The 26,328-nt window shown below is 48.8% G+C and overlaps 1 protein-coding gene across 1 annotated transcript in view; it reads left to right on the top strand.

Annotated features, from left to right (window-relative positions):
- LOC119445411 (monocarboxylate transporter 13) overlaps positions 1-3,902 on the top strand; it is a 181,920-nt gene extending 178,018 nt beyond the window's left edge. The window contains exon 5 of the mRNA XM_049663261.1: positions 3,734-3,902. Within this exon, the coding sequence (XP_049519218.1) occupies positions 3,734-3,882 (149 nt within the window). The 3' untranslated portion in view covers positions 3,883-3,902. The remainder of the gene's footprint in view (positions 1-3,733) is intronic.
- Positions 3,903-26,328: the final 22,426 nt, after the last annotated feature.

Raw genomic sequence — 26,328 nt, 5'->3', positions numbered from 1 at the left:
ATATGGGCTGAGCTGTAACACTCTGCGATTGTTAAGGACTCAATCTGATCATCCTGAAGAGCGCTAATTACAGCCAATGAGATCCCCTGTGGCAGGACTTGCATGGTTAGCGCGAAATTGACAAGGGGAAGGCAGGTGCGGTTGCCAGTAATTGTCAGCACAGTGTGCGGATCAGTAATATCATGGGTAAGCATAACGGCCGGAATTGGTGTGGCCATGTAATTGCTGTCAGGTACAGCTGGTGTGGAAAACTAGTCGACGTGTGTCTCAGATTTAAGCGATAAGCGAATGAAATCCGTGCTGCTGAAACGGCTTGGCGGCGGGTCCACAGAGCCGGCAAGAAGAGGAAAATTAAGGCAAACAAAAAGAAAGAAAAAGTGAGCCGGCCAAACAATTAATAAGGGCAGAATTACTTGCGAAAAAATCCAGACGGAGAATGAGTTCGTTTGGGCAATGCTCGATGACGGTGAAGAGAACGACGGTGTGTCTCTCAGCAATGGTGAGTCGGGCAGAGCACATAGCAACAATAGCGACAGTACCTCCGTCGGGGACTCGTACAGCTCGGTTCGCGGCAGGCGTCAGAACTTTCTTGAGCTGACGGCGAAGAGCAGCACTCATAATGGACACATGCGCCCCGGTGTCAATCAATGCGCACACCGGAACATTCTCAACAAGAACGTGCAAAAGATTCTGATTCCTGGGTAAAGTCAAGCGAGAATTTCGTGCCAATGTCGTCAAAGCATTCTTCTTCTTCTTTCTGGAGTTTTCCATTCCAAAACCAGTTCTGATTATGAGACACGCCGTAGCGGACGTCTCCGGATTAATTTTGACCACCTGGCGTTCTTTAAAGTGCACTACAAGGCAAGCACGCGGGCGTTTTTGCACTTCGCCTCCATCGAAATGCGGCCGCCACGACCGTGATTTGATCCCGCGACTTCGTGCTCAGCAGCGCAACGCCTTAGCTAACTGAGCCATCGCGGCGGGTGTCGTCAATGCAGCTCCACCACCAGAAGATGCACTGTATCAATATAATCAAGAAATATACACAGAACAATCAAGCTTTCTATATAGGCTTTTATAGATTATGAAACCGTATCTGATTCAAGAGAGATAGCAGAAGTCATCGAGGCATTGCGTAATCAAGACGTACAAGAGACATATGTAAATATCTTGCAAATATCTACAAAGATTGCACAGCTGCCTTGGTTCTCCTCAAGAAAAGTAGAATGCTACCTATCAAAAATGTGGTCAGGCAAGAAGACGCAATCTCTCCAATTCTATTAGGTGCATGCTTAGAAGAAGTATTCAAGCTGTTAGACTGGGAACGCTTAGGAGTGAGGATCAACAGCCAATATTTCAGCCATCGTCGGTTTGTAGATGACATTGTCCTATTCAGCAACAATGGGGACAAATTACAACAAATGATTGAGTACCTTAACCAAGAAAGTGTAGAGTGGGGTTGACGATTAATATGCGGAAGACAAAGAAATTTGTTCAACAGTCCGGCAAGCAAACAAGATTTTAAGATTGCCAGTCAGCCACTAGAGTCTGTAAAGGCGTATGTTTATCTATGTCAATTACTTACAGGGGACCCGGATCATGAGCAGGAAGTTTACAGAAGAATAAAATTAGGTTGGAGTGCATACGGCAGGCATTGCCAAATCCTGACTGGGAGCTTACCAGTGTCGTTGAAAAAAAAAGTGTTCAATCATTGCATTTTACCGGGGCTAACATATAGGGCAGAACCTTGGAGCTTAACAAAGAAGCTCGCGAACAAGTTAGGGAACGCATAAAGAGCGATGGAGCGAAAAATATCAGGCCTAACCTAAACAGACAGGAAGATAGCGGTGTGGATGAGAGAGCAAACGGGGATAGCTGATATTCGAATTGACATTAAGAGAAAAAAGATGGAGCTGCGTAGGCCATGTAATGCGTGGGATGCATAACCGGTGGACCATTAGAGTTACAGATCGGATACCAAGAGAAGGGAAGCGCATTCGAGGACGAACTAAAACTAGGTGTGGTGATGAAGTTAGGAAAGTTGCAGGCGCAATTTTGAACGAGCTAGCGTAAAACAGGGGTAATTGAAGATCGCAGGGAAGGGCCTTTGTCCTGCAGTGGACATTAGCCCAGGCTGATGATGACGATAATATATTGAGATGTCCGTTGCCAAAATGTCGAAAAAAATTTGTTTGTGCTGTTCAACGTGAATTTCTTAAAAAAAACACACGCACACACACACACACACACACACACACACACACACACACACACATAGATATATGTATATATTGCTAAAGTGCAGCGCTTGCGTCATCTCTTCTCGTCAGTGACCTTTCGTTTGTTGCGCTGCTATACTGAACGTATTCCAACGAATCCTGTTCAGTATTTTTTCACGATCACAATGAGCTAAATGCAATCACTGATATTATTAACAATGTAAACACATACAAACGCCACAAAAAATGATTCGCCATCCCGACTCTGCGAAAGAGGATGTCCAATGAAGCTGTGGAAAATCGCCATTAAACTAACTGCTGAGCTGGGTATTCTTTATGAATCATTACATGAATCATTACAACAAACGATGGAAGCAAAACCCGTGTAACCAAGTGGTGACGTCACCTTGACATATAGACGCATGCTGATTACGCCATCACCTAAAACGATGCGTGATGACATCACGTCAAACGTTACGTTATGTGATAACGGCATCGTCACGTCACAATATCGCCTGATAACGCCATGGGATACTTGTTACAGAAGCTTGTTGATGTGATTACATCATCACTTCAAACGTCGCGTCATGACGTGGTCTCACAAAAGGTAGGGTGATGATACCATCACGTCAAACATTATGTTAAGTGATTACGTATCGTCACATGACGATATCGCCGGATGACGTAATAGGAAGACGACGTCAAACGTGACGTCACGCGATGTCTTCGTCAAGTGATGATGTCACCTGATGACGTCATGTGATGCCTCTTGGAGGAGCAGCGTACTGTGGGCTTCCCGCTTCTTTGCACAGTCTTCTGGATGAGCCCACATTTTGGTGTGAGCTCCGCGCGCGTCGACACGAAAAATGCCGGCCTACTAGAGGCTAATAGCTTCGCTGTAAAAAGCGGGCCATCAATTGTCTATTAAAAGGAAGACCACGCCTAGCCGCTTGCAGACGAGCTAAAGAAAATGAAAGAGCAGGAAGACAAAAGAAGGAAAAAAGGAGGTCAAGGCACAGCACAACACATCAAACAGTCACACGCAAAGTACAAGCATTACACACGAGAATCTAGTCCCGGGGTTGTCACGATTGCATGCATAGCTTTGTGAGCCTCATAACGAGTTCGAGCACGGCTTTTTGGAAAGAAGATATCATCAAGAGCCGTGTGAGCAAGATTAGGTGTTGGGGCTTGCATAGCAGCACATCGGGGCAACTTTTGAATATTGGCTAATCTATCAGCTAGTGTTGACATAACTAAAGCAAGCTCAGTTTAACGCTACTCATAAGTAAAAAAAAAACTTTTCAAGCAGAACTATAATTTGAGGGGCAACAACAACTACCAGCCGCTCTGAGCATATATAATAACTCTGAAGCGCACCCCCTCAGAGCTGTACAGGAACACGGGATCTATCTCTCAAGAATGAAAACAGTTACAAAACTGCAAATTAGATTTTTCGTGCGGTCTTATTGCTTTATAAAGTGCTTATTTGTGATTCTTGCTCTTATCCGCAGGACATTTCCGGGATGCGAGTGGTGCCTACGACAATCTCTACAGAATACTGGCTGGGATGGTGCTTGCTATGGCGGTCGCATTTCTGGGATTCATGTGTTCCTCTAGAAAGTTTGTCTCACTACCCACTGACGACATTCAAGAGGACTAAATATCGTCGGTTGTCTGCCTCGTACTGGTAAAGCAGCACTTCTTGATGAAGAGGGAAAAAGCCATGTCCTAACATCAGTTATGCTTACTAAGCACTGTACCGGGTTCGCGCCATTTATCAGGGCTGTGAATATTGATTTCGAATTCTATGTCAAGCCATTTTTTCATAATTATCTGAATTTTGTTATCATAAATAACGGTATGCTGCACCATTACAGAAATTACTAAACGTCGCAAGTGCACTTCCCTGCACACGCTTTTTTTTTCATTACCAAATGAAAGAATGAAAATAAAGCCTAAACAACAAAGGTACAGCAGTTGCTATTATGGACTAAAATAACTGCCGCAAGGAATACCTCGATGAGTGTATACTATAGAAAACATATTACCTCAATTGAGCATACTTTCCTTTTGAATAACGAAACTATATATCATGACATTTATGGTGCCCCTCCCTAATACACATGATGTCCCAGGAACTGCTGCGCTTATTTAATAAACAAATCTAGTGTTCTGGTGAATAAAGCTGCCTACGTTACCAAGCTCAGAGTCCTGATATTGTCCTGACAAATGAGGTCTTCGACACCCTACAAAAACTCGTTTCCGGAAACACCCTAAGATATTACTACAAAGCGCCACAATGCAGCAAGTTATTTCGGAACATACAAGGTTTCTTTATGTGCGGGCCAGGGATCTCTAAAGACACAATAAACTTCTAAAATGTAACGTGAAACCTTTTGAGGCTGTGCGCCCAGCAATAAACCACGGCGTAACCGGTATCCACAAATTAACACTACCGCAAGTGCGAAAAGCAGTGCGTCTTGTGTTTACAACAAGGGGAGGATTTTGGCTGCGACAGTTCTGGCGTCGTGTCCAGAATTTGCATAATGCCACACATTTCAGAGAAACAGACCTCTTTCCGAATACGTTTCAACAACCACAAAGCGCACCAAACATTGATCCCTCACCAAACTCTCTCAACACATCTACGTTCACACGTGGGTGCCCTTTTGAGGCGTTTAAACTCTAGATTTCATACCAGATTTCACAGGGAAGAAGACCATGAGTGCTGCTTAGTACATTATTACACTCGCGTCTGGGAGGCATCAAGAAAAACAACGGCTGACTCACGTTTATCTCCGAGTAATGGTTTTCTAAGGAATTACGCGGTTTACTTCGTAAAAAGCTAAGGTACCATAGGAAGTTCAAGAAAACAGAATCATTGGGGCGGTACGCAAAAATTGATGGTCTTGCGAAGCGAGGTGAAACGCGTAATGCATAGAGAGAGTCTTGTATATATTAAGTTTGTCAAAGAGAGCGTAAAAGGCTATCCCAAACGTTTCTGGACCGATGTAAAAGATTACAGTTGTCAGCGGGCTGAGATTGATGTCATAAACCATCCGTAGCATGGCATTCTTAGAAAATGCGACAATATGGCCAGTGCATTCGCTGTGCTCCGTTTTCGTTAATACAGAGCCTGCTTGGAGCTCTGGTGACAGGAAGTTTAGCTTCAGTGACTATTTAAACATTTCACGTTTTTAGAAACACGATATCGCGGCAGCCGTAAGTTGAAACCAGAACAATCTCTTGCTCACGACCGAACACCAAGTTTTGTTGTCAAAGGCTGTTTTTGTTTTTTGTTCCTCTCCTTACGTGAATTTTTAATCTTGCTTTGCGTACGAGTGCCTTTCTTTTCTGTTGGAAGAATGCAGTAGTTGTGCCCGTTCATGAAAGTGGCAGCGTGAACAACATCAAAAATTATCGCCCCATGTCCCTCTCGTCCCCGTTTGGGAAAAGTGTTTGAAATAGCTATGTTTACACATCTGTCGTTTTTCTTTAGTTTTAAGGTTAGTATGTGCCAATATGTTTTTGTTCATGGTAGGTTCGTCGAAGTAAACCTTATTTCTTTTCTTGATGCTGCGGGACCCGCTATTGCTAACCGGAGACAGTTAGACGCAGTATATGTCGACCTGTCAAAAGCATTTTATGTTGTTCTTCAAGACCCTCCTAACCATAAACTCTTAAGTCACGGCGATAGTTCTAGCTTCTACAGGCTACTTAAAGACTACCTGTCCATTGTGTTAAATTACGTTCGCTGTGGTGCTAGGTACTCTTTGACTTATGAATCAACTTCGGGCGTTCCGCAAGGGGCTAGCTTAAGCCCATTATTTTTAATGCCTTTGTTAATATTCTTCAAGAACATTTGCGTCATTTGCATCTCCTTTCGTACTCTGACGATATTAAACTTCACGTGAAAGAGAATCAGCGCAGGATTGTGAATTATTACAGGAAAATATGAGCGCTGTCGAGGAGTGGTGTGCTTCCTACTTTTTCTGTATTAATCCAACTAAGACACGTGCTGTTCCCTTGAGTCGCAAAATCCCCACTTTATCATACGAATACTCATTTGATAACAGTCGTTTGAAAAGAGCGAGTTGTACGCGCGACTTAGGAATATCGGTTAACTCCAGACAAAGTTTCGAAGAACATGTTCCAAGCATTGTTAATGCAGCCTACGGAAAGTTATGTCTCATATCCATAATGACAAAAAAGTGTGCGTATGCCAACAGCGTTGTTCTCTTGCATTCTTCTTTTGTCCACTCGAAGTTAGAGTTTAGTTCTGTTGTAGGGAACGGTATTATTTTAAACAATGTGGTAAAAATGGAATGTATTCAGCAATGTTTCATTCGGATCCTGTATGATGAATTTCTGGGGTGCCCTGTATTTTACGCCTATGATCGTATATGCGCATGTTTAATATTAGACTCCTAGAAATAAGGCGAACATATAGTGATTACTTATTCTTGTATAAACTAATTCACAACCACTTTTCCTTCCGCCGTTACTGTCGGGTTTAACGTTCTGCGTGCCTCGCCCAAACTAGCCTAGTCGCAGCATTTTCTACGTGAACTCATCTTGCACCTCGAACGCTATAGCACGTCTTGTAACAGAACAAAATACCTTCCTTACTTTATAATCTTGATATTTCCAGCTCTTCTATTTTCTCATTATCTGACTTCTTTCCTTGATATTGTTTTTGCATTTTGTAGCAATGTTCTTTCAAGTTTTCTGTTTTGTTTTTCTGTTTTCTGTTCATTGTGTAACACAAGTGCACCAATACTAAGGCGTACTTGGGCACTTTCAGAAATAAATTAAATGAAATGAAATAGGCTTGTGCTTAAGGGGCGTGAGAGAGCAATAATACTAAGCTATTTTCTCCTACACGTTTTCAGATGTTTGGTACACACATATTGTCACGCTGCACGGCGCAGCCGAAGGAAGAGTAAGTAGAAGGGTGCGCGAGGAGCTGGCCGCTGCCTGTTGGGCTTAGATGACCATCCTGTCCCTTGAGCTACGCTAACGGTCCATCATTCTTGTAAATAAATCCTTCCCATTCGTTACAATTTGGTGGAGGTGCTGGGTTCATCACACTGGACGACCGAACTCTACTACCCCTTCGACGCAGCAAGCGGTTGGCTGGGCTACCACCGGGAGACGTCGACATGAGCGATTCGGATGGAGGCGCTGTTCGCGAGGAAATCGCGGCAAAAAACATTCGCCCGAGGCAAGCCGGTTACTGGACACCTCATCGAGAAGCACGCACATTATCAGGCAAAGCGAATGAGGACGTTGATGACTGGTTGAGACACTACGAGAGGGTGAGCCGCCACAATGAATGGAGCGCGGCTGCGCAGCTCTCTAACGTTGTCTTTTTCTTTGCGGGAACGGCCCTCATGTGGTTCGACAATAATGAGGGCTCGCTCACAACTTGGGACAGCTTCGCGGAAGAGATAAAGAAATGCTTTGGCGATTCGCTTTCGAAAAAGAAAAAGGCTGAGCAGACACTTTCACGACGAGCGCAGTTACCGGGAGAGACGTGTACCACCTATATTGAAGATATCCTGAAGCTTTGCGGAATTGTGAACGCAAACATGTCGGACGAGGACAAGGTCGGACACCTACTCAAAGGAATTGCCGAAGATGTGTACAATTTTTTATCTCTAAGGAAGACCTCACTACCCTGTCCGACTTAAGGCGTCACTGTCGTACGTTCGAGGCTCTGAAGACACGCCGCATTCTTCCAAAGTTTGGTCGGCTGGACAACGTGACCAACATAACAAGTGTGGACGTATCTGCCTCTAACGACCTGGCTGCTTTGGTACGGCAAGTTATTAGAGATGAACTGGCTCATTTTCAAGGCCCAGATGCCAACCGCGTGTGCCACCAATGCTCCGTTGATGAGCGCTACTTGGAGGCGCCGGCGGCCTGGTCGCGACCTGCCTGCGGTAACCGCCCCGTTTCCGACAACGCCCATGCGCAGAGCACCACGATCCAGCCACAAGCAACGAGTTTTGAACGGCGACATGACAGACAGCCTCGCCGTGGGTCGTCTCCCGTCTACAATACACGTTGGAGGTTTGTACCCAACATCAGTGAAAATCGCAGCCCACCTGTATGCTACAGCTGCGGGGCTCAGGGACACATCGCGAGGTATTGCCGCCGTCGCCCACAGCGTGCTCCGCGAGATCGCGCGTATGCGCCTCGCATGCAAGACGCTACATCCTGGCAACCATTTGTCCCTTTCCGCCAGCCACATCGAGACTACACGTACATGCCAAGGAATGATTCCCCCGTGTCCGACCGCAGCCTGACTCCACCGCCGACTCGGACACGTCGATCGCCATCTCCACGTCGCCGGTCGCCTACGCCGCCCCAGCTGGGAAACTAGCTGGTGCGACCGATGGAGGTGAGGTCACGGGACGGTCACTTTTTCAAAAGCCTCCGTCTGTCGTCATGGTGAAGAACAAAGTGTGTGTTTGTGTCGATGGTGTTAATACTGTGGCTTTAGTAGATGCTGGTGCTTCTATGTCTGTGATGTCTCTTGCGTTCAAGAATCGCCTTGGACCGAAAGTGATGTTTGCTTGGGATGGAAATACCACGTTTCGCGGAGTTGGCGGTGAACTGTTACGTTCTGTGGGAGTATGTTCCGTTGTGATATCCGTTAGTGGAAAGGCATTTCGAACGGAATTAATTCTACTAGCACGCGCCACGCATGACATAAGTCTTGGTATTGACTTTTTACGGGAGTGTGGAGCAACATTAGACTGCAGGGCTGGTGAAATTTCACTCAGCAGCGCTGCCAGACCACCCGCGCTAGACGACATTCCATGCGATCGTCAAGAAATGTTCGTCAGAAAAAATATCGTCGGAAAAAAATAGGAGCATGATTAATAAATCGCTCCCCTCTTCCCACCAACAGGCGCTCCAAGAGCTCCTTGCCCGCTATGCGTCAGTGTTTGACTTTGCTCAAGAGCATCTGCAGTCTCCACCGCACTCCCACGTACACCACCGCATCAATACCTGAACAGCGTCGCCAATACGACAGAAACCATACCGCGTCTCTCCTGCCGAGCGCAAAGTGATCGCCGAGCAATTTACAGACATGCTACAGAAAGGCGTCATCCAGGAGTCCAATAGTCCCTGGGCGGCTCCAGTCATATTGGTCAAGAAGAAAGGCAATTCCTGGCGATTCTGCGTCGACTACAGACGCCTAAATGCAGTAACGAAGAAGGATGTGTATCCTCTGCCACGTATAGATGACGCCATTGACTGTTTACATTCTGCCTCGTACTTCTCCTCTGTCGATCTGCGTTCAGGCTACTGGCAAATACCGATGCACCCGCCAGACAAGGAGAAGACTGCCTTCGTAACGCCGGACGGACTCTTCGAGTTTAACGGCCTTTTGGTTTGTGTAATGCTCCGGCGATATTCGAGCGATTCATGGACACCCTCCTGCGGGGACTTCAAGGGGAAATCTGTATGTGTTACCTGGACGACGTTGTCATTTACGGCAAGACGTTCCACGAGCACAACCAACGACTCGAAGTTGTGCTTGACTGTATACGGCGAGCGGGACTGATCCTAAACTCCAAAAAAGTGCCACTTTGGCGAACGTAAAACGCTTGTTTTGGGTTTCCTCGTCGACAAAGAAGGCATGCGCCCAGACCCGCAGAAGGTTGCGGCAGTTCGTGGCTTCAAACAGCCGAAGACGGTGAAAGACCTCCGCAGCTTCCTGGGACTATGTTCGTACTTTCGCCGTTTCATTAAGGACTTTGCACGCCTAGCTCATCCGCTCACGTCACTCCTGCACAAGGACTCACCGTTTAGATGGACTACTTAATGTGACTCTGCATTCAGTCAACTAAACTTTCTGCTCACCTCAGCTCCAATTTTGCGCCACTTTGACCCAGGGGCCCCAACTGAGCTTCATACCGATGCTGGTGGTCTGGGTGGTGGAGCTGTACTCGTACAGATACATAGCGGACGCTAACAAGTCATCGCCTACGCAAGCCATACTCTTACCAAAGCTGAGCGGAATTACACCGTAACAGAAATGGAATGCCTCGCGGTAGTCTTCGCCACCTACAAGTTTTGACCATACTTGTACGGCCGCCACTTCACGATTGTGACAGACCACCATTCTCTTTGCTGGTTGGTGGGACTACGCGATCCATCTAGCCGATTAGCTCGGTGGTCATTACGGCTTCAGGAATACGACTTTTATATTACTTAAAGAGTGGTCGCTGTCACACCGATGCTGACTGTATATCTCGCCTTCCATCAGCAAGCACGCGAGATACGGACGATGACTTAGATGAATACCTCCTTGCCATCTCCGTATAGTTTCCTGATGCCACCGCCTTCAGGCGTGAGCAACAGCATGACCCTTCTATTCGAGCTATTCTTGACGCCGCTCGGTCACCTGCACGCGGCTCACCTTTCATTATTTTCGAAGATTCATTGTATAAGAAGAATTATTCTGCTGAAGGCGCTGAACTTCTGCTCGTGGTTCCCCAGACGTTGAGGCCTATGATACTTCACGCCATGCACGATGACATCACGTTAGGCCACCTTGGCTTTGCTCAGACACTTCACCGACTGCGCCAGCGTTTCTATTGGCCCAAGCTCTGGAAGACGGTGCAACAGTACGTTTCCAGCTGTGCCATTTGCCAACGCCATAAGCAGTCAACAACTCCTGCGGGTGCCTTGCAGCCAGTTAAACCGCCGACCGTGCCATTTGAAAAAGTTGGTGTCGACTTGCTAGGTCCCTTCCCAAAGTCTACTTCCGGTCGTCGCTGGATTATTGCGTGTGGACTATTTGACCCGGTACACTGAGACGGCGGCGCTCCCTTCGGCTACAGCAGCAGACGTTTCATCGTTCCTGCTGTACTCCGTTATTCTCCGCCATGGTGCTCCACGCGTTGTGATTAGTGATCGTGGATAGCAGTTTACTGCGGACGTTGTTGAAGAACTACTACGTCTTTGTGGATCTGATTACCGGCATTCGACCACTTACCATCCGCAAACAAACACTGAGCGCTCGAATCGTACACTGACCAACATGCTTGCCATGTATGTCTCCACCGATCACAAAAACTGGGATTCAATCTTACCATTTGTTACATACGCTTACAACACTGCCAAGCACGAAGTCACTGGCGATGCGCCTTTCTTTCTTCTCTATGCTCGCAACCCCCAAAGTTTTATCGACACCATCCTTCCCTGGTCCCCACATTATGACTACTCATTAAGCCAGACTTTTGTTGTGCTGAAGAAGCGCGTCGACTGGCCCGCCTCAGGACTCTCTCCTCTCAAGATCGTGCCAAGACTCGTTGAAATTATGGGGTTTTACGTACCAAAACCACGATCTGATTATGAGGCACGCCGTAGTGGAGGACTCCGTAAATTTGCACCACCTGGGGCTCTTTAACGTGCACCTAAATCTAAGTACACGGGTGTTTTCGCATTTCGCCTCCATCGAAAATGCGGCCGCCGTCGGCGGGATTCGATCCCGCGACCTCGTGCTCAGCAGCCCAACACCATAGCCACTGAGCAACCACGGCGGGTAAGACTCGTTATGACGCTCGACATGTGCTCGTCACATATGCTCCTGAGGTCTGTTTTGCTTTGGACACCTGTGCGGATAAAGGGGCTGTGTACGAAGTTTCTGTCTCGATACACTGGCCCATACGCTATACTCAAACGACTGAGTGACGTGACCTACGTCATCGCAAGAGTGACTTCGCACAACCGGCGGTCACGTAACACGCAAGTCGTGCACGTCACCCGACTCAAACTGTACCACCATCGGGCTATGTAACTCGCTCGGAGAACTTCGTCTGCCCCCGCAGAAAGTGTCACGCTGCACGGCGCAGCCGAATGAAGAGGAAGTAGAAGGGTGCGTGAGGAGCTGGCCGCTGCCTGTTGGGCTTGGATGACCGTCCCGTCCCTTGCGCTACGCTAACCATCCATCATTCTTGTAAATAAATCCGTCCCATCCGTTACAATATTGTTAATACTTATCAACATTTATTAAAATTTCTTTTTTTCATTGTGATTAACATTGTTGCCTACTGTGAGCAATTAGAGCCTCTCTATCTATCTTGCCTCCTACGCAGACTCAGTGGCCCAAGTTATCTACTATACCATACCCGGCGAGAACTTTCTGCGGCAGCGCAGCCAAAGCACGCATTTTCTTACTGCGCATCTGCATGTAGTCCGCCAATGCGAGCAACTGGAAGCTACGCAGCGTAAAACAAATAGTCCCAACCATTATTTTGTTGTTCGAGATTTAGTAAATAAGGAGTAAAGTGCTTCCTTGGGAAAGGCATTTCTGTTACATACTGTTCCAACTTTGGCTCTCTGTTGTCCACATCTGATTTTCCTGGTCCTGAAAGCCACCAGGAAAACGTCGGGACTACATGGCGTATTAACACAAAAGAAGCTCCGCAAGTGAGAGCGCGTATGCGTTGTTTTGACTGTGCTGCCACATAAAGTTGTCGTCGGGTGCAGCTTTAGCCGCTAAGTATTTGCTCATGTCGTGATATCACCGTGGTGGTTTCATCGTCGTCATTCGATCAGCTTCGTCTTGCGTCTGTCAAGGTGCTTTCATCGTGAAGCATTTTATGCCGACCCAGTGATCAAAGTTGTCTAATAGCAAAGACCATTAGGTATGTGCCTTTGGCTTCTTTTTTTTCTGGGGTTTTACGTGCCCAAACCAGTTTTAATTATGAGGCACGCCGTAGTGCAGGGCTCTGGATTAATTTTGACCACCTGGGGTTTTTTAACGTGCACTACAACGCAAGCACATGGGCGTTTTTCATTTAGCCTCCATCGAAATGCGGCCGCCACGGCCAGGATTCGATCCCGCAACCTCGTGCTCAGCAGCGCAACGCCTTATCTAACGGAGCCACCGCGTCGGATGCCTATGGCCTTGATGCTATCGTTGTCGTTGCATCGCCGCCACAACAGCTTTGTCATCTGACCATCGTCATGCTGTCCTCCTCAGGTCATCGTCGTCATACAGTTATCATGCACTCTGTCATGCCGTCGTCGTAATACCATCGTGGTCGTTTCATTGTCCGACAGTCGTCGTCATGCACTTTGCATGCCATCATCGTCATGTGGTCGTCGTGGTTTCACCACCGTCATTCCAGCCTTGTTGTCTGTTTGACGTCATACCGTCATCGTCACCCTACTGTCCTTATAAAATCACCATCATGTGGTCCCCATTATCATGCCGTAGTCGTCATACCGCCTTCGTTGTTCTATCGACGTTATTCATTCTTCGTCACTCTGTCGTCATCACCGCGTCAAAATATGAGCTCATCCTTTATTTATTTACAACATATCCTCTAGCGCCAAAGCATTACAGCAGGAGAGTGGGCAATACCATAGATGGTGAGAGAGAGAAACGAGAACGGAAAGGTAGGAAGGTTAACCAAGGACGTGCCCGGTTGGCTACCCTACGCTTGGGGAGAGGGAAAGGGGAAGAATAGATAAGGAGCGAGAATACGAAAAAAAACACGTAAAGAGTCAGTTATTCACACAGTCAGTCCCAGAGGAAGGTCCACTGTCACCAGCGCTCATATAGTCCAGTCTCCTTCAAGAACTGAAGAAGAGCTTTTGTGGCCTTTCGCATGCAGGAATGCGTAGGCCATGGTCCCAGAATCTTTTCCTCTGACAGCACTCTGCTATCTAACATGCTGAGTTCAGTTTGAAGAATCCGTCGTTGAGCGTCAAAAGCTGGGCAATGACACAGAAGGTGCTCTAGCGTCTCATCGCAGACGCACAAATTGCATGCCGCACTGTTAGCCATTCCTATTAGGAATGAATAGGAATTTGTAAATGCGACGCCCAACCACACGCGACACAGTAAAGTTGCTTCACCACGGGAGAGTCCAGGTGGCAGGCGAAGTCGCAATTTAGGGTCGAGAGAATGCAAGCGTGGGTTGCTGAAACCTGGTGAATTCCATCTTTGAAGTGTGATGTGGCGAGCAAGTGATTGATGTTGCCGCGCAGCGTCCGTTCTTGAGAGTGGTATAGGCTCTCGCTGATGTTTTTGATGAGCCGAGCGAGCAGCTTCATCGGCGCTGTCGTTGCCAACAATTCCGCAGTGGCTCGGCAACCTATGGTATGTCGCATAGAGCCAAAGCAATGAAAATTTCTGAATGACCATTTACTGGTTCTAAAGATTCGTGTCTTCAGTAATAGGATTTGTCATAACATTGCTTAAATGTTAATCGCATCGCCGCCGTCAGATGAGTTATTGCGAGGTGAGTTCTGCTGTAAATGTAGTCATCACGGGATCGTCGTCACGCAGTCACCACCATTCCATCATCGTCACGTTGTCGATTTATCATTGTCATCACTTCAGTAACGTCATCCCATTGCGGACATGCAGTCGTCGTCATCATGAATACAGTCATCCTTGTACCGTAGACGTCAATATTTCTTCTTCATTGTATTTCATCATGCTGTCGTCATTCAATCGGATTAGGCCACTCTTTTCATGCCGTCCTCGTCATGACATCGTTGTCACGTCGTCATTTCACTATAGTTATCACTTCACTTTGCTCAGCCTATTCACATGATGCTGTCGTAGTCATAACACCTTCGTCGATCCATCGACATAATTCTTTTCTCGTCAATCTATCGCAAGCATGCTGTCGTCATCCAATCGCGATTACGTTACCGTTGCCATGGCATCGCCGCCATTTGGTCGTAGTCCCACATACGCTATAATGCATTCGCTGTCCTACCATCGCCGTCATACCATCGTCGCCACCCATTGTCCTCAAGTTGTCGTTATACTATCGTGATAACTTAAATAACAACGTATCATTGCCGTCATGCCGTCGTCGTTATGCGCCTTTGTGGTTCGATCGAAATCATTCCTTCATCACTCAATCATCACTGCGTCGGCGTCATACAGTCGTCGTCATGCCTACATAACCATGGGCCACCTTGGTAAGCGAGTACCATAGCGGTAAATATCGGAGATTGTGGCATATAGCCACATACAGTACATAGATTGGTCACCTTCACCGAGTGAAGTGGAAAAGATTAAAGCTGCCAACTGTTAGGACACGGAATTGCGCAGCTACGCCAAGGAGCTGCTTTTTTTATATTCACAAACTTGGTGACAGTGATTCAACTGCAGAAAGGAATAGCATTGATTCAGATGAATAGCATAGATTCAGATGATAGCCGAAGCAACGAAATTCTCATAATTACCACTACACGGGTCAAATAAACGTCGCTTCATGAACGTCGCTTCATGAATATTGCCGCGCCTGTACTCCGATGAAGAGGAGGACTATACGAGCAGGCATGCGCGTTTCTATCAAGGCGCGGCGAAGAAGAAAAAGTCGCAGTAGCGCGCTGTATTAAAAAGGCGACCTGCTGCTATCCCTCTTGATCAGGGCTGTGCGACCTCTGTTTTTGACGTTGCGACACTGGTGGAGGTGCTGGAGCCTTGAACCTCATGCGTTCAACCCCTATCAGGCCCCGTACACCCAGTCCGGAAGCTCCACCTCTCGTCACGACTCCAGTCCATCGATTCAGTCGGCGCCTGCTCGGCTTGAGCCCGGAATTCCCTTCCGTTGCGCCTCCCACCAGCCTGGCAGTTCCTACACTATCGGCCACTCTTCCTTCTTCTCAGACGGCACCGAGCCTTTCCCAGGTGACTCTTGTACAGCCTCGCGTTCCCGCAACCTTCCATTGTGATGCTTTTGAAGATGTCGAGGACTGGGTCGATCAGTACGAGCGCGTCGCTGGTGTCAATCACTGGACCGAGCGACAGAAACTCAGCCATGCTTATTTCGCGCTCGAAAAGAGTGCCACACGTGGGGCAATTTTCGGCGTCAGCTCCTCGATACATTCGCAAGCTCGGACCGGCGCGATTACGCGCAACAACTTATTGAGGCTCGCGTACAGCATCCGAACGAATCCGTCGTCATGTTTGCGTAGGATATGGTCCGTCTGTTTCGCCGAGCTGACCCCGATGACCGAGGCGAAGAAGGTGCGTCATCTTATGCGGGGAATTAAGAAACCGCTGTTTGCTGGCCTTGTACGAAACCCGCCCACAACGGTAGACGACTTCATCAAAGAAGCGACTATCATTGAGCGGGCACTTCAGCAATGTTGCCGCCACTTCGACCGCCTACCCAACAACACATCAGTAAGCGCCACAGCTAAGGGTGTTGACCAGACTTCTTTACGGGAAATGATTAGAGTCATTCTGCCTGAAGAGCTGCGAGCCCTCGGCATTCCTCCTACGGAGTCTCCAGTCGTTTCGGTTGCCGAAGTCGTGCGCCAAGAGTTGCGGCAAGCCTTCTCCTCACCCGCTCCATGCCCTGAGGCACGTCCATTGAGCTATGCCGACGTGGTGCGACGTCCTCCCCCTTCACCGGAGGTACCGCCATTTCAGCCTCATACCGTTCCCGTGCTGTGGTGGCAACGGGAGTCTGTGAGACCACCTCCTCTTCGCCGTACTGACTTGTGGCGCACGGCCGATCGTAGTAGACCACTCTGTTTCCACTGTGGGGAACCTGGCCACGTTGCCCGTTACTGTCCCCATCTAGATGCTGGGATGGCAAGTTTTTCGCCCGCCGCTTTCCTGCGCTTTGACGACTGTTGTTCCCCGAACCGTGATCACCTGTCGACCAGCCAAGCAGCTTCACCACGTCGTCGCTTGCAGTCCCCGTCACCTGTGCGTTACACTTCCCCAAACCGCCAGAGTTTCACTGACGTCGTCAGGGGTGGTCATTCCCCTAGTCCGCGCCGGCGAAACTAACAGCTGCGACCTCCGGGGGGAAGGTTGCCCAGTGCCGCGACGCCAAAAATACCCCCTCCCCCCGCTACCCAAGAAGACGAGACGACGACGACGAATACTAACGCCGACGACGTTGCCCGTGCCGATCTTAGCATTATGATAGATAGACATGATGTCACAGCACTTGTTGACACTGGCGCAGACTTCTCAATCATGCGGCAGAAGCTAGCTGACCGCATTCGAAAAGTGCAGACGCCGTGGACCGGTCAACATATAAGAAGTGCCGGTTGGCAGTTAATGACGCCAACGGGAACATGCACCGCTCGAATCCACATCGGTGATTCCAGATTCGTTGCCACTTTCGTCATTCTCGCCGACTGCTGCAGAGACCTCATCTTAGGGATGGATTTTCTGCGAGATCACGGCGCCGTCATAAACATTCCGGACCGCATGGTGACGTTCTCTGCAAGCCCCTCTGCCGACACCATTCATGACGGGCCATATGAGCGTGTGCGAATCGCCGACGATGTGACCATCCAACCACGTTCTTGCCGCCTTGTATCTGTCTCGTGCCAGAAGTCCTACCATGGGGATGTGATCGCGGAGCAAATCGTTGCACTATTGCTAACCCAAGGCGGGGCCCACTCGACATGACTCATGGGCATGCGGAAGTCCTTCTTACGAACTTCAGCGACGAACGCCGTCACATCCAGAAGGGCACCGCAATTGCCTACTGCGATGAAGTCACGCAAGTAAAAGACTGTTTGTCTGTACAACGTCAAGAATCGACCATTCCGGCCTCGACACATTTGTCTTTCGACGTCAGCTCCACCCTGTCGCCTTCTGAGAGACAGCGCCTCTTGGAGCTTATACACCAGTTAAAAGATTGCTTTTCGACTACGTCAAAGGTGAAACAAACGTCACTGACCAAGTACCGTATAATCACGGATGATACCACGAGGCCGATTCGACAAAACCCCTACCGTGTAGCTCCAAAGGAACGTGAAGAGATTAAAAAGCAAGTGACCAAGATGCTCGAGGATGACGTGATACAGTCTTCGAACAGCTCCTGGGCGTCACCCGTGGTCTTGGTCAAAAAGAAAAACGGCAGCTTGCGCTTCTGCATCGATTACCGCAAATTAAACCAAGTCACGAAGAAAGACGTCTACCCGCTGCCACGCATAGACGATTCGCTGGACAGGCTGCGGCATGCACGTTATTTTTCATCAATGGACCTGCGAAGCGGGTATTGGCAGATAGAGGTCGATGAGAGAGATCGTGAGAAAACGGCCTTCGTGACCCCCGACGGTCTTTACGAATTTAAGGTACTTCAGTTCGGTCTGTGCTCAGCGCCAGCCACTTTTCAGCGTTTAATGGACACCGTACTATCAGGCCTGAAGTGGCAAACTTGCTTGGTCTATTTAGACGACGTCATAGTGTTCTCAGCTACATTCGAGGAACACCTAAGCCGGTTACTCACTGTTATTCAAGCCATACGCTCAGCTGGCCTGACGTTAAAGCCCGAGAAATGTCATTTTGATTACAGTGAACTGTGCTTCCTCGGCCACGTGGTCAGTTACGAGGGTGTGCGACCTGACCCAGATAAAGTAGACGCTGTGGCAAAGTTCCCCACACTGCCCGACAAGAAGGCAGTGACGCGCTTCTTGGGGCTGTGCGCCTATTACCGGCGGTTCATTGCGAACGTCTCACGTATAGCTGCCCCGTTAACACGCCTTACACGCGACGATGTTCCCTTTCTGTGCGGTGAAATTGAGCAAGTAGCATTTGACGAACTAGGCCCGCGCCTACAAACGCCTCCAGTTCTTGCGCACTTTGACCTGGAAGCCCCTACAGAACTTCACACCGATGCGAGCAATGTTGGTCTGGGGGCCGTACTGGTGCAGTGGCAAGACGGCTTCGAAAAAGTAATCGCTTACGCCAGCCGAACTCTCTCTCGCACGGAGGAAAACTACTCGACTACCGAGAAGGAATGCCTCGCCGTGGTGTGGGCGGTTACGAAATTTGGCACGTATTTGTACGGCCGTTCATTCAAGGTTGTCAGCGATCATCATTCTCTTTGTTGGCGGACTAACTTGAAAGATCCATCTGGCCGTCTGGCGTGCTGGAGTCTTAGGCTTCAGGAGTTGGACATGACCATAATTTACAAATCTGGTAAAAGGCACACCGACGCCGACTGCCTTTCGCGGTCACCCATCGAGCCCGCAGGTACCGATAACGTGGACGTGGACGCTGCATTTTTGGGAGTCTTCGACGCCGTCACCGTTTCGCAGGAACAGCGCCACGACCCAGGGCTACTCCCATTCATTCATTTCTCGGAAGGCCGAAGTAAAGACGCCCCGCGACTCTATGCCAGGGGACTGCGGTCGTTTTGTCTGCGGAATGATGTTCTGTATAAGAAGAACTTTTCTGCCAGCGGCAACACGTATCTGCTTGTCGTACTGGCATCACTTCGCAAAGAAATACTAACAGCATGCCACAATGAAGCCACGTACCTCAGGTCATCTAGGCTACACGAGAACACTGTCCCGACTCCGGCGCAAGTACTATTGGCCAAAGCTACCCGCTGCTGTGAAACATCATGTACAAACATGTTCCGACTGCCAAAGACGAAAATCACCTCCCGGCAAGCCTGCAGGTCTCTTACATCCAGTCGAGGTACCAGGACAGCCTTTCACCCAAGTTGGAATGGATTTCTTGGGCCCATTTCCAAAGTCTACAGCCGGCAACAAATGGATCATTGTCGCAAAGGATTACCTGACGCACTACGCAGAGACTAAAGCTACGCAGCGGGGCACAGCAACCACAGCGGCTCATTTTTTCATCGAAAGCGTCGTCCTTCGTCACGATGCCCCAAGAGTAGTCATCACAGACAGGGGAACTGCCTTCACTGCAGAACTTCTTGACTCGATTCTCACAGTAAGTAGTACAAGCCACCGGAAAACAACCGCATATCATCCCCAGACAAACGAACTAACCGAGCGGTTTAATAAGATCCTTGCAGACATGCTCTGCATGTACGTCGACGTGGAACACAAGAACTGGGATCAGATTTTGCCTTATGTGACTTTCGCATATAATACCGCTCGACAAGAAACTACTCGAATGACACCCTTCAGCTTGGTCCACGGTCGCGAAGCCACGACGACGTTGGATGCCATGCTGCCTCACGAGTGTGACGACATACCTTCCGACGTTGTCGAATTTACTCAGCGCGCCGAAGAAGCCAGACAGCTTGCCCGCGTACGTATCTGCTATCAGCAAGGCAAAGATGCGAAACAGTACGATCTTCGACACAGGTTCGTTCTCTACACTCCCGGCGATAAAGTATGGGTTTGGATCCCCATACGCCGTCGTGGACTTTCGTAAAAACTGCTAAGACGGTACTTTGGGCCGTACAGAGTGATTCGACGCCTGATTGACGTGACCTACGAGGTCGTTCCTGACAGTGACAGTAGCTCCAGTCGCCGCAAGAACTTACCCGAAGTGGTGCATGTGGTGCGGATGAAGCCGTATCTCTCGAACTAAGTTTCGTTTGTTGTTTTCTACTGTTTTTGTGCTTTTGTTTTGCGTGTCTTACTCTCTGCCATTTGTAAACCGCCCTCATATGCTCATCGGGACGATGCTTCCTACGGAGGGACGCAAATGCCGTGCCTGTACTCCGATGAAGAGGAGGACTATACGAGCAGGCACGCGCGTTTCTATCAAAGCGCGGCGGAGCAGAAGTCGCAGTAGCGCGCTGTATTAAAAAGGCGACCTGCTGCTATCACTCTTGATCAGGGCTGTGCGACCTCTGTTTTTGACGTTGCGACAATATAATCTGTCTCTACATTGCTCGATTGCTATTCGCATTATAATCGACAGCCATGGTGAGATAAGTGCTGCAATAATTTTTGGCGTTAATATTGCTTTCAGAAAGAGATAATGCGATCAATGCAGTGCCATTTGTTGTTGTCTCGTGGATTTATATATGGCTTTCAATAAAGTCTTTGTCCATTTGCCTCCGAGAGTAGGTGCAAAGAGGTAAATGCTCACAAACACAAGCGCACACACACGCATGTGCACACATGCAGGCAAACATGTTCACTCGCATGCATGCTCCCACATGAACGAACATGTTCCCCCGAATACACATTTCAACGCGGCCATGCATTTACGCATGCACACGGAAATGCGAGCATGCACAAATGCGCGTATGATTGCGCGCGCATGCTAATGTAAATACGGAGACAAACAAACGCTCGCACGCGCGCATACAAGCATGCTTAAGACGTGCAGACGCATAATCACCCTCTCTCACTCTCCTGCTGCCTCTCAAAATCCTGCGCTTGCAAACAGAGAGAATGGCACTCGCTCTGCCATTACCAGTCCAAGGCGAGTTGTGATAATTTGCTTTACGGTTTAAATTTGGGGCTTCTTTTTCAAGTCAATGTGCCCTCTGTCGGGAGGATGCAAAACGATTTGCTCGTGTTGTGTAGTCTCTGCCCATCCCTGATGAAAACCCTGCTTTGAAGGGACCCTGAAACGATTTTGACGATTTTGTACAAACTTACTGAGTCGTCAGAGTAGGTCCTTCTGATCATTAATTGACGCATCTGAGCGCTCCACGTAAAGCGTGTAATTTATTATAAAGTTTTATAAAGGTACATCGCTACCGATCACAATCCGCCAATCGGCTGAGTTTTGTGACCAAGTGACGCGATTTGACCATAGCACGTCAGTAGGGCCAGCTATCCGATTGGCTGCCCAGGGCGCGTCATCGATATTTTTTCTAACATTATGGCGAACAAATGTTGCTCATAATAGTGTAGATGTTAGTTAATTTGTTTGTGTAAAAAAGTAACAGAAAGAGAATGCACAAGGTCATGTATTGCTACACTAAAAGCACTTCTGGCCCACAGCAGGTGTTGTCTGCTTGTGTTAAAACGTGCTCCGTGTTGAAGAGAGCTGCGCGGTCAGTGTTGGTCTTGTTCTTTCTTTTCGCGAGCACCATGGTTTGCCGTAGTTGCGTTGTGGGTTGCAAACGTAGCGATCGGCGACATGTCAAGCTGCGACATAGTGCCCAGCTGCAAGGCAGCAGACGAGCGGAGTGGCGGCAGCGCATCGGACTGTCGGTATCCAAACGGCGCCAGGATCTACGCGTTTGCGGCCATCACTTCACGTCGAAGAATTGCCACAATGGAGTTTAGCGTTTCCGGTATTCAGGTAAACCCAAGTGAAAGTGTTCTGGCCGTTTTACCACGTTTTACGTGACGAAGGGAGGCGCAAATGTGAACTGCTTGCACGGTGCAGCTACCTGGCGGCACAAAGCTCAACCAAATTAACACACTGCTAATATAGCAGTAAGCAAGTTTTTTTCGACTTTGCTGCTGGCTGAAATTTTCGGCAGGAGCGTAATCTTGAACACGTTGTCTTCTTATACGTTTAAAATGTTTTGCACTTGGTTACAGGAATATAAGCTCTGTATTTGGCTGGTTAAGCTCTGCTCCACCAGATGGCTGGACCGTGCATGCCGATCAGGCCACTCACGTACGTCTACGAAGCTCTTTCATCACAGCGGTGTGGATGGGCTTTAGTTTACGCCTCTAGGCCTATCCGTCAAAACACCCAGCTCACCTGTGGTTACCGGAATACCGGACACGCTCGGCGCTGCGATAGAACGCTCGCAACGCACGCTGCTTGATCGCTTTTGCTGGGGATCGACGGCCGGGTGGCTAGCGGAGAGGTTGGAGAGCCTTCGTGCACTGGCTCCAAGATAACCGGAAATAGACGACAACACGTCACAATATGACGCAGTGCCAGCGAAGGCGGAGCTTTGCCCCTATCACTCGGCGAACGAATTCAGGAGGAAATGCATGGCTAGGGAGGAAGGTAACTTGTAATCGTCCGTAGCTATCTCAATATGAGACGCTTCACTTAAATTTTGACGTGAATTTTTACTGCAGCTTTACCCTACGCGTCTACAAAATTTATCCGAACCATTTCAGGGACCCTTAAACGCAGTGCCAATGTCCCTACTAAGCGCTGTAAATGGGTATGTTGTAAGGACGCTGTCAGTTAAAGCTTGTCGATATTCGGCCGATATCGTGAAATATATATGGTTCCACAAAAAAGTGGATCCATTCATTTACGCTTGCTTATTGCCGTGAAGTTCCACGAAATCGCCAAGGGCTATTGTCCAAAATGCTTGGGTATAACAAACATAGGGTCGGCTATCGGTGTTGGAGTTTAGCTGCTGTACCCACACACTGAAATTTATTGCGCCCGCAGACGCCGCAACATGGGGTGCATTGGTCGGCGCTCTCAGCTGGTGCCTTGGCACCAGCTGTCATGGAAGCGAAAAAAATTACACCATCTTCCCGAGGGGAACCATGGGCTGATGCGGAGCATCGCGGTCGTTATAACGGCGTTAATTACGTTGTTATTACGGTGTTATTTCTGCTGCTCGACGTTCTCGAACCGACGCTGCTTCACGTTGCCGAAGCTCAGGATCCGCTGCTCGACGTTCACGAACCAACGCGGCTTCACGTTCTCGAAGGTCGGGTTCAGCCGCTCGCTTCGTACGTTTACGTTGAACTTCACGGTCCCGAACCTCAGGTTCTGCTGCTCGACGTTCACGAACCAACGGGGCTTCCCGTTCTCGATGGTCGGGTTCCGCCGCTCGCTTCGCACGTTTACGTTGAACTTCCCGGTCCCGAACCTCAGGTGCTACTGCTCGACGTTCACGAACCAACGCGGCTTCCCGTTCTCGAAGCTCAAGATCCGCTGCTCGACGTTGACGTTTCGAAGCGGCTTCGCGTTGGCGAACTGAATCTGGATCCGCTGCGCGTCGCCGACGTTTACGTTCTGCGTCGCGAGCTCTTCTCTGCGCAGCCTTGTCTTCAGAGGTGCTCGCGGTTCTGTTAATGAACTGGCTGCTGCTGTTTGAAGATCTGCCAGACAGTTCGTTGACAGATTCGTTGGCGTCCATCAAGCGCATCGGACGGCGCAGCGTGACTAAACCAAAGCAGCAACTGAGGCAGCGGCGCATGCGCCGGGTTTATATGAGCAGCTGGCGCGGAGAGGAGGGGGAGAGAGGCGCGCATGCGCGCGCTAACGCACAGGTGGCGGATGAAGACACGAAGGGAGAATCGCGTTATCGAACAGATGGCGTGGAGAGGGGGAGAGAGGCGTTATCGCACAGCTGGCGTGGAGAGAATGAGGATAGGTGCGGACGGACGCCGACGCCAACGACGCCGCGGGACAGGCCGCCGCTATAAGATGCTCCGCATCTAAAATAAAGAGGCGCAGCGCGTGCGAGGCGTCAGGTTGGCAGGCGCAGTGTTGTTCTGGGAAGCTAGCCACGCTGGTTGCCGCAGCCGCCGATCGGCTCGCCGTCTTAGCCCTTCTGTAAAGTAGAGACAACGGCACGGCTCGTGGGCCGCCATCACGTCTTCCTATTATGTAATATTTACGTCCATCAGGGTTCGTTGTATAGGTGACTGATGATGACTTTGATTGGTAACGTAGTATGGATAACGAAGGAAATTTCCTCCGCAATGAAATACCAAAAAGGTAAGTGCAGCTTCTGAGCACCTCTTGCAGAAGGAAATCTTTAGATCGGCAGCTCTACAGGGGGATCATTTTTATTCATGTCGATACATAGCTTGAAGCCGTCAATGTCGTAGGGCTGCTTGCTGGTTGCTGGGACGCCCCTACGTATGGAGCGGCCGTTAATCCCGTCTTGCTCCAGAACACAGCATGTCCAAAATGCAAGCACATGCAAGCCAGTGCCAACACCTATAGAAAAAAAGAACACAATAACCAACCAAGTTACTTAAATTAGCCAAGAAATTTATTTATGTATTTATTTATTTATTTCACATACTGCAAATCCATCATCGGATTGCAACAGAAAGTGAAAGTGAAATGGAAGGTGTTGCGAACGGCAAAGCGAATATAAATGCAGTGTATAATTAATAGTGTTATAGCAAAAAGTTTTGCTAGGTTGAAACAACAGAATACACATAAACCATCATAAATTCAAGGTATGGATATCAGCTACGATCACCTAGAAGAACCTCATGTGAAAAACTATTTTTAGAAAATTTGTGCCAATTATGAAAAAAACTAAACAATTATGTGATAAAAATACGTGCTAAACACAGAACGCACTCCGGCATATAATGCATTGTACAAAAAGCACAGTGTTGCTAGACAAGCACTTGTAGCTAGAAAGAACGTGATTTTTAAATACCAGAACATCAAGAAGAAAGGAAGAAAAGTAGTAATATATAAAGTAGTATGTTATCACCTACATAGGTGATAACATATGCAATATTATATAGAATGAGTGTGTTTACAAGGGGCATGACTAAATTACAGATAACAGAGAATCAAGCTAAAATAAGTTTTTAAAATGTCGCAGTTTCACCCGAAAGGCGAAGCATCAATTGCGATAGCAAATTAATAGAGAGCTATACGGATTAAGGATAGTAGTTTTATCAGCTGTATAAACTTGGACAGGCAGCAGCGCCAGCAACGCGCAGAACTGTTGTCGACGCCGTTGGCGCTTTTCCCGTGTTCGCACCGAACGCGCGCGGCGTTGGTGACTGTTGCCGGTGCCTCTGGGGGCGGCTCGGAGGTTTTCGAGGAGTTCAGAACAGGACACTCGCCTCGCAACGTTTTGCAGCGTGAGCGACACTGGCCGAGGCTGAGCAGTTTTGCGTGGTTCCTGGAGAGCCGTGCTGGGCATGCGCGAGGAGCAGTGACGTCACACGGCGCACAGCTGGCGTTTGCACAGGGCGTTTGCCAGTGTGGTATAGCCATGGAGAAGGCGAGCGAAATTGCTGCTCAGCGGCGCAGAAGAGCGGAGAAGCTTAATTCATCGCATACCGAAGTACTTGTCTGGCAATTAGCGGTTGAGCGTAGGAAGAACGAACAAAAGTGGGCTAAACGTGCTTGCTGCGGAGACACTGGAGCAAAGGGAGGAACGTCTAGCAAAGCGGCGTTGCCAGGAGGCTGAGCTACGTGCCCGACCATCTCAGCAGCAACAACAACGAGACGCCATCGATGGCGTCAACGCTCGCCGGTTGACTGACTATACGGTGAAACTTAGCGAAAGCGCCAGTGCGACTCGTACCTTCAAGACAGACTTCCTAAACAATCCGTGTGGATATGTGTGCGACGTGTGTGAAAGACTGTGGCACATGAAAGACTTGACGCCGGCAAGTAGTGCCATGCGTGAAACGTTGAGTTTAGCGGTGCCGCATGAGTAGGGTGAAACCGTGGCGCGGGTTTGTACAACGTGCCAGAACTTTCTCGTTAAGCTGA

The sequence above is a fragment of the Dermacentor silvarum genome, chromosome 3, assembly GCF_013339745.2.
Source record: "Dermacentor silvarum isolate Dsil-2018 chromosome 3, BIME_Dsil_1.4, whole genome shotgun sequence".
NCBI lineage: Eukaryota > Metazoa > Arthropoda > Arachnida > Ixodida > Ixodidae > Dermacentor > Dermacentor silvarum.
The sequence above is the reverse complement of the archived record's forward strand: the minus strand, read 5'-3'. Positions and strand labels throughout refer to the sequence as shown.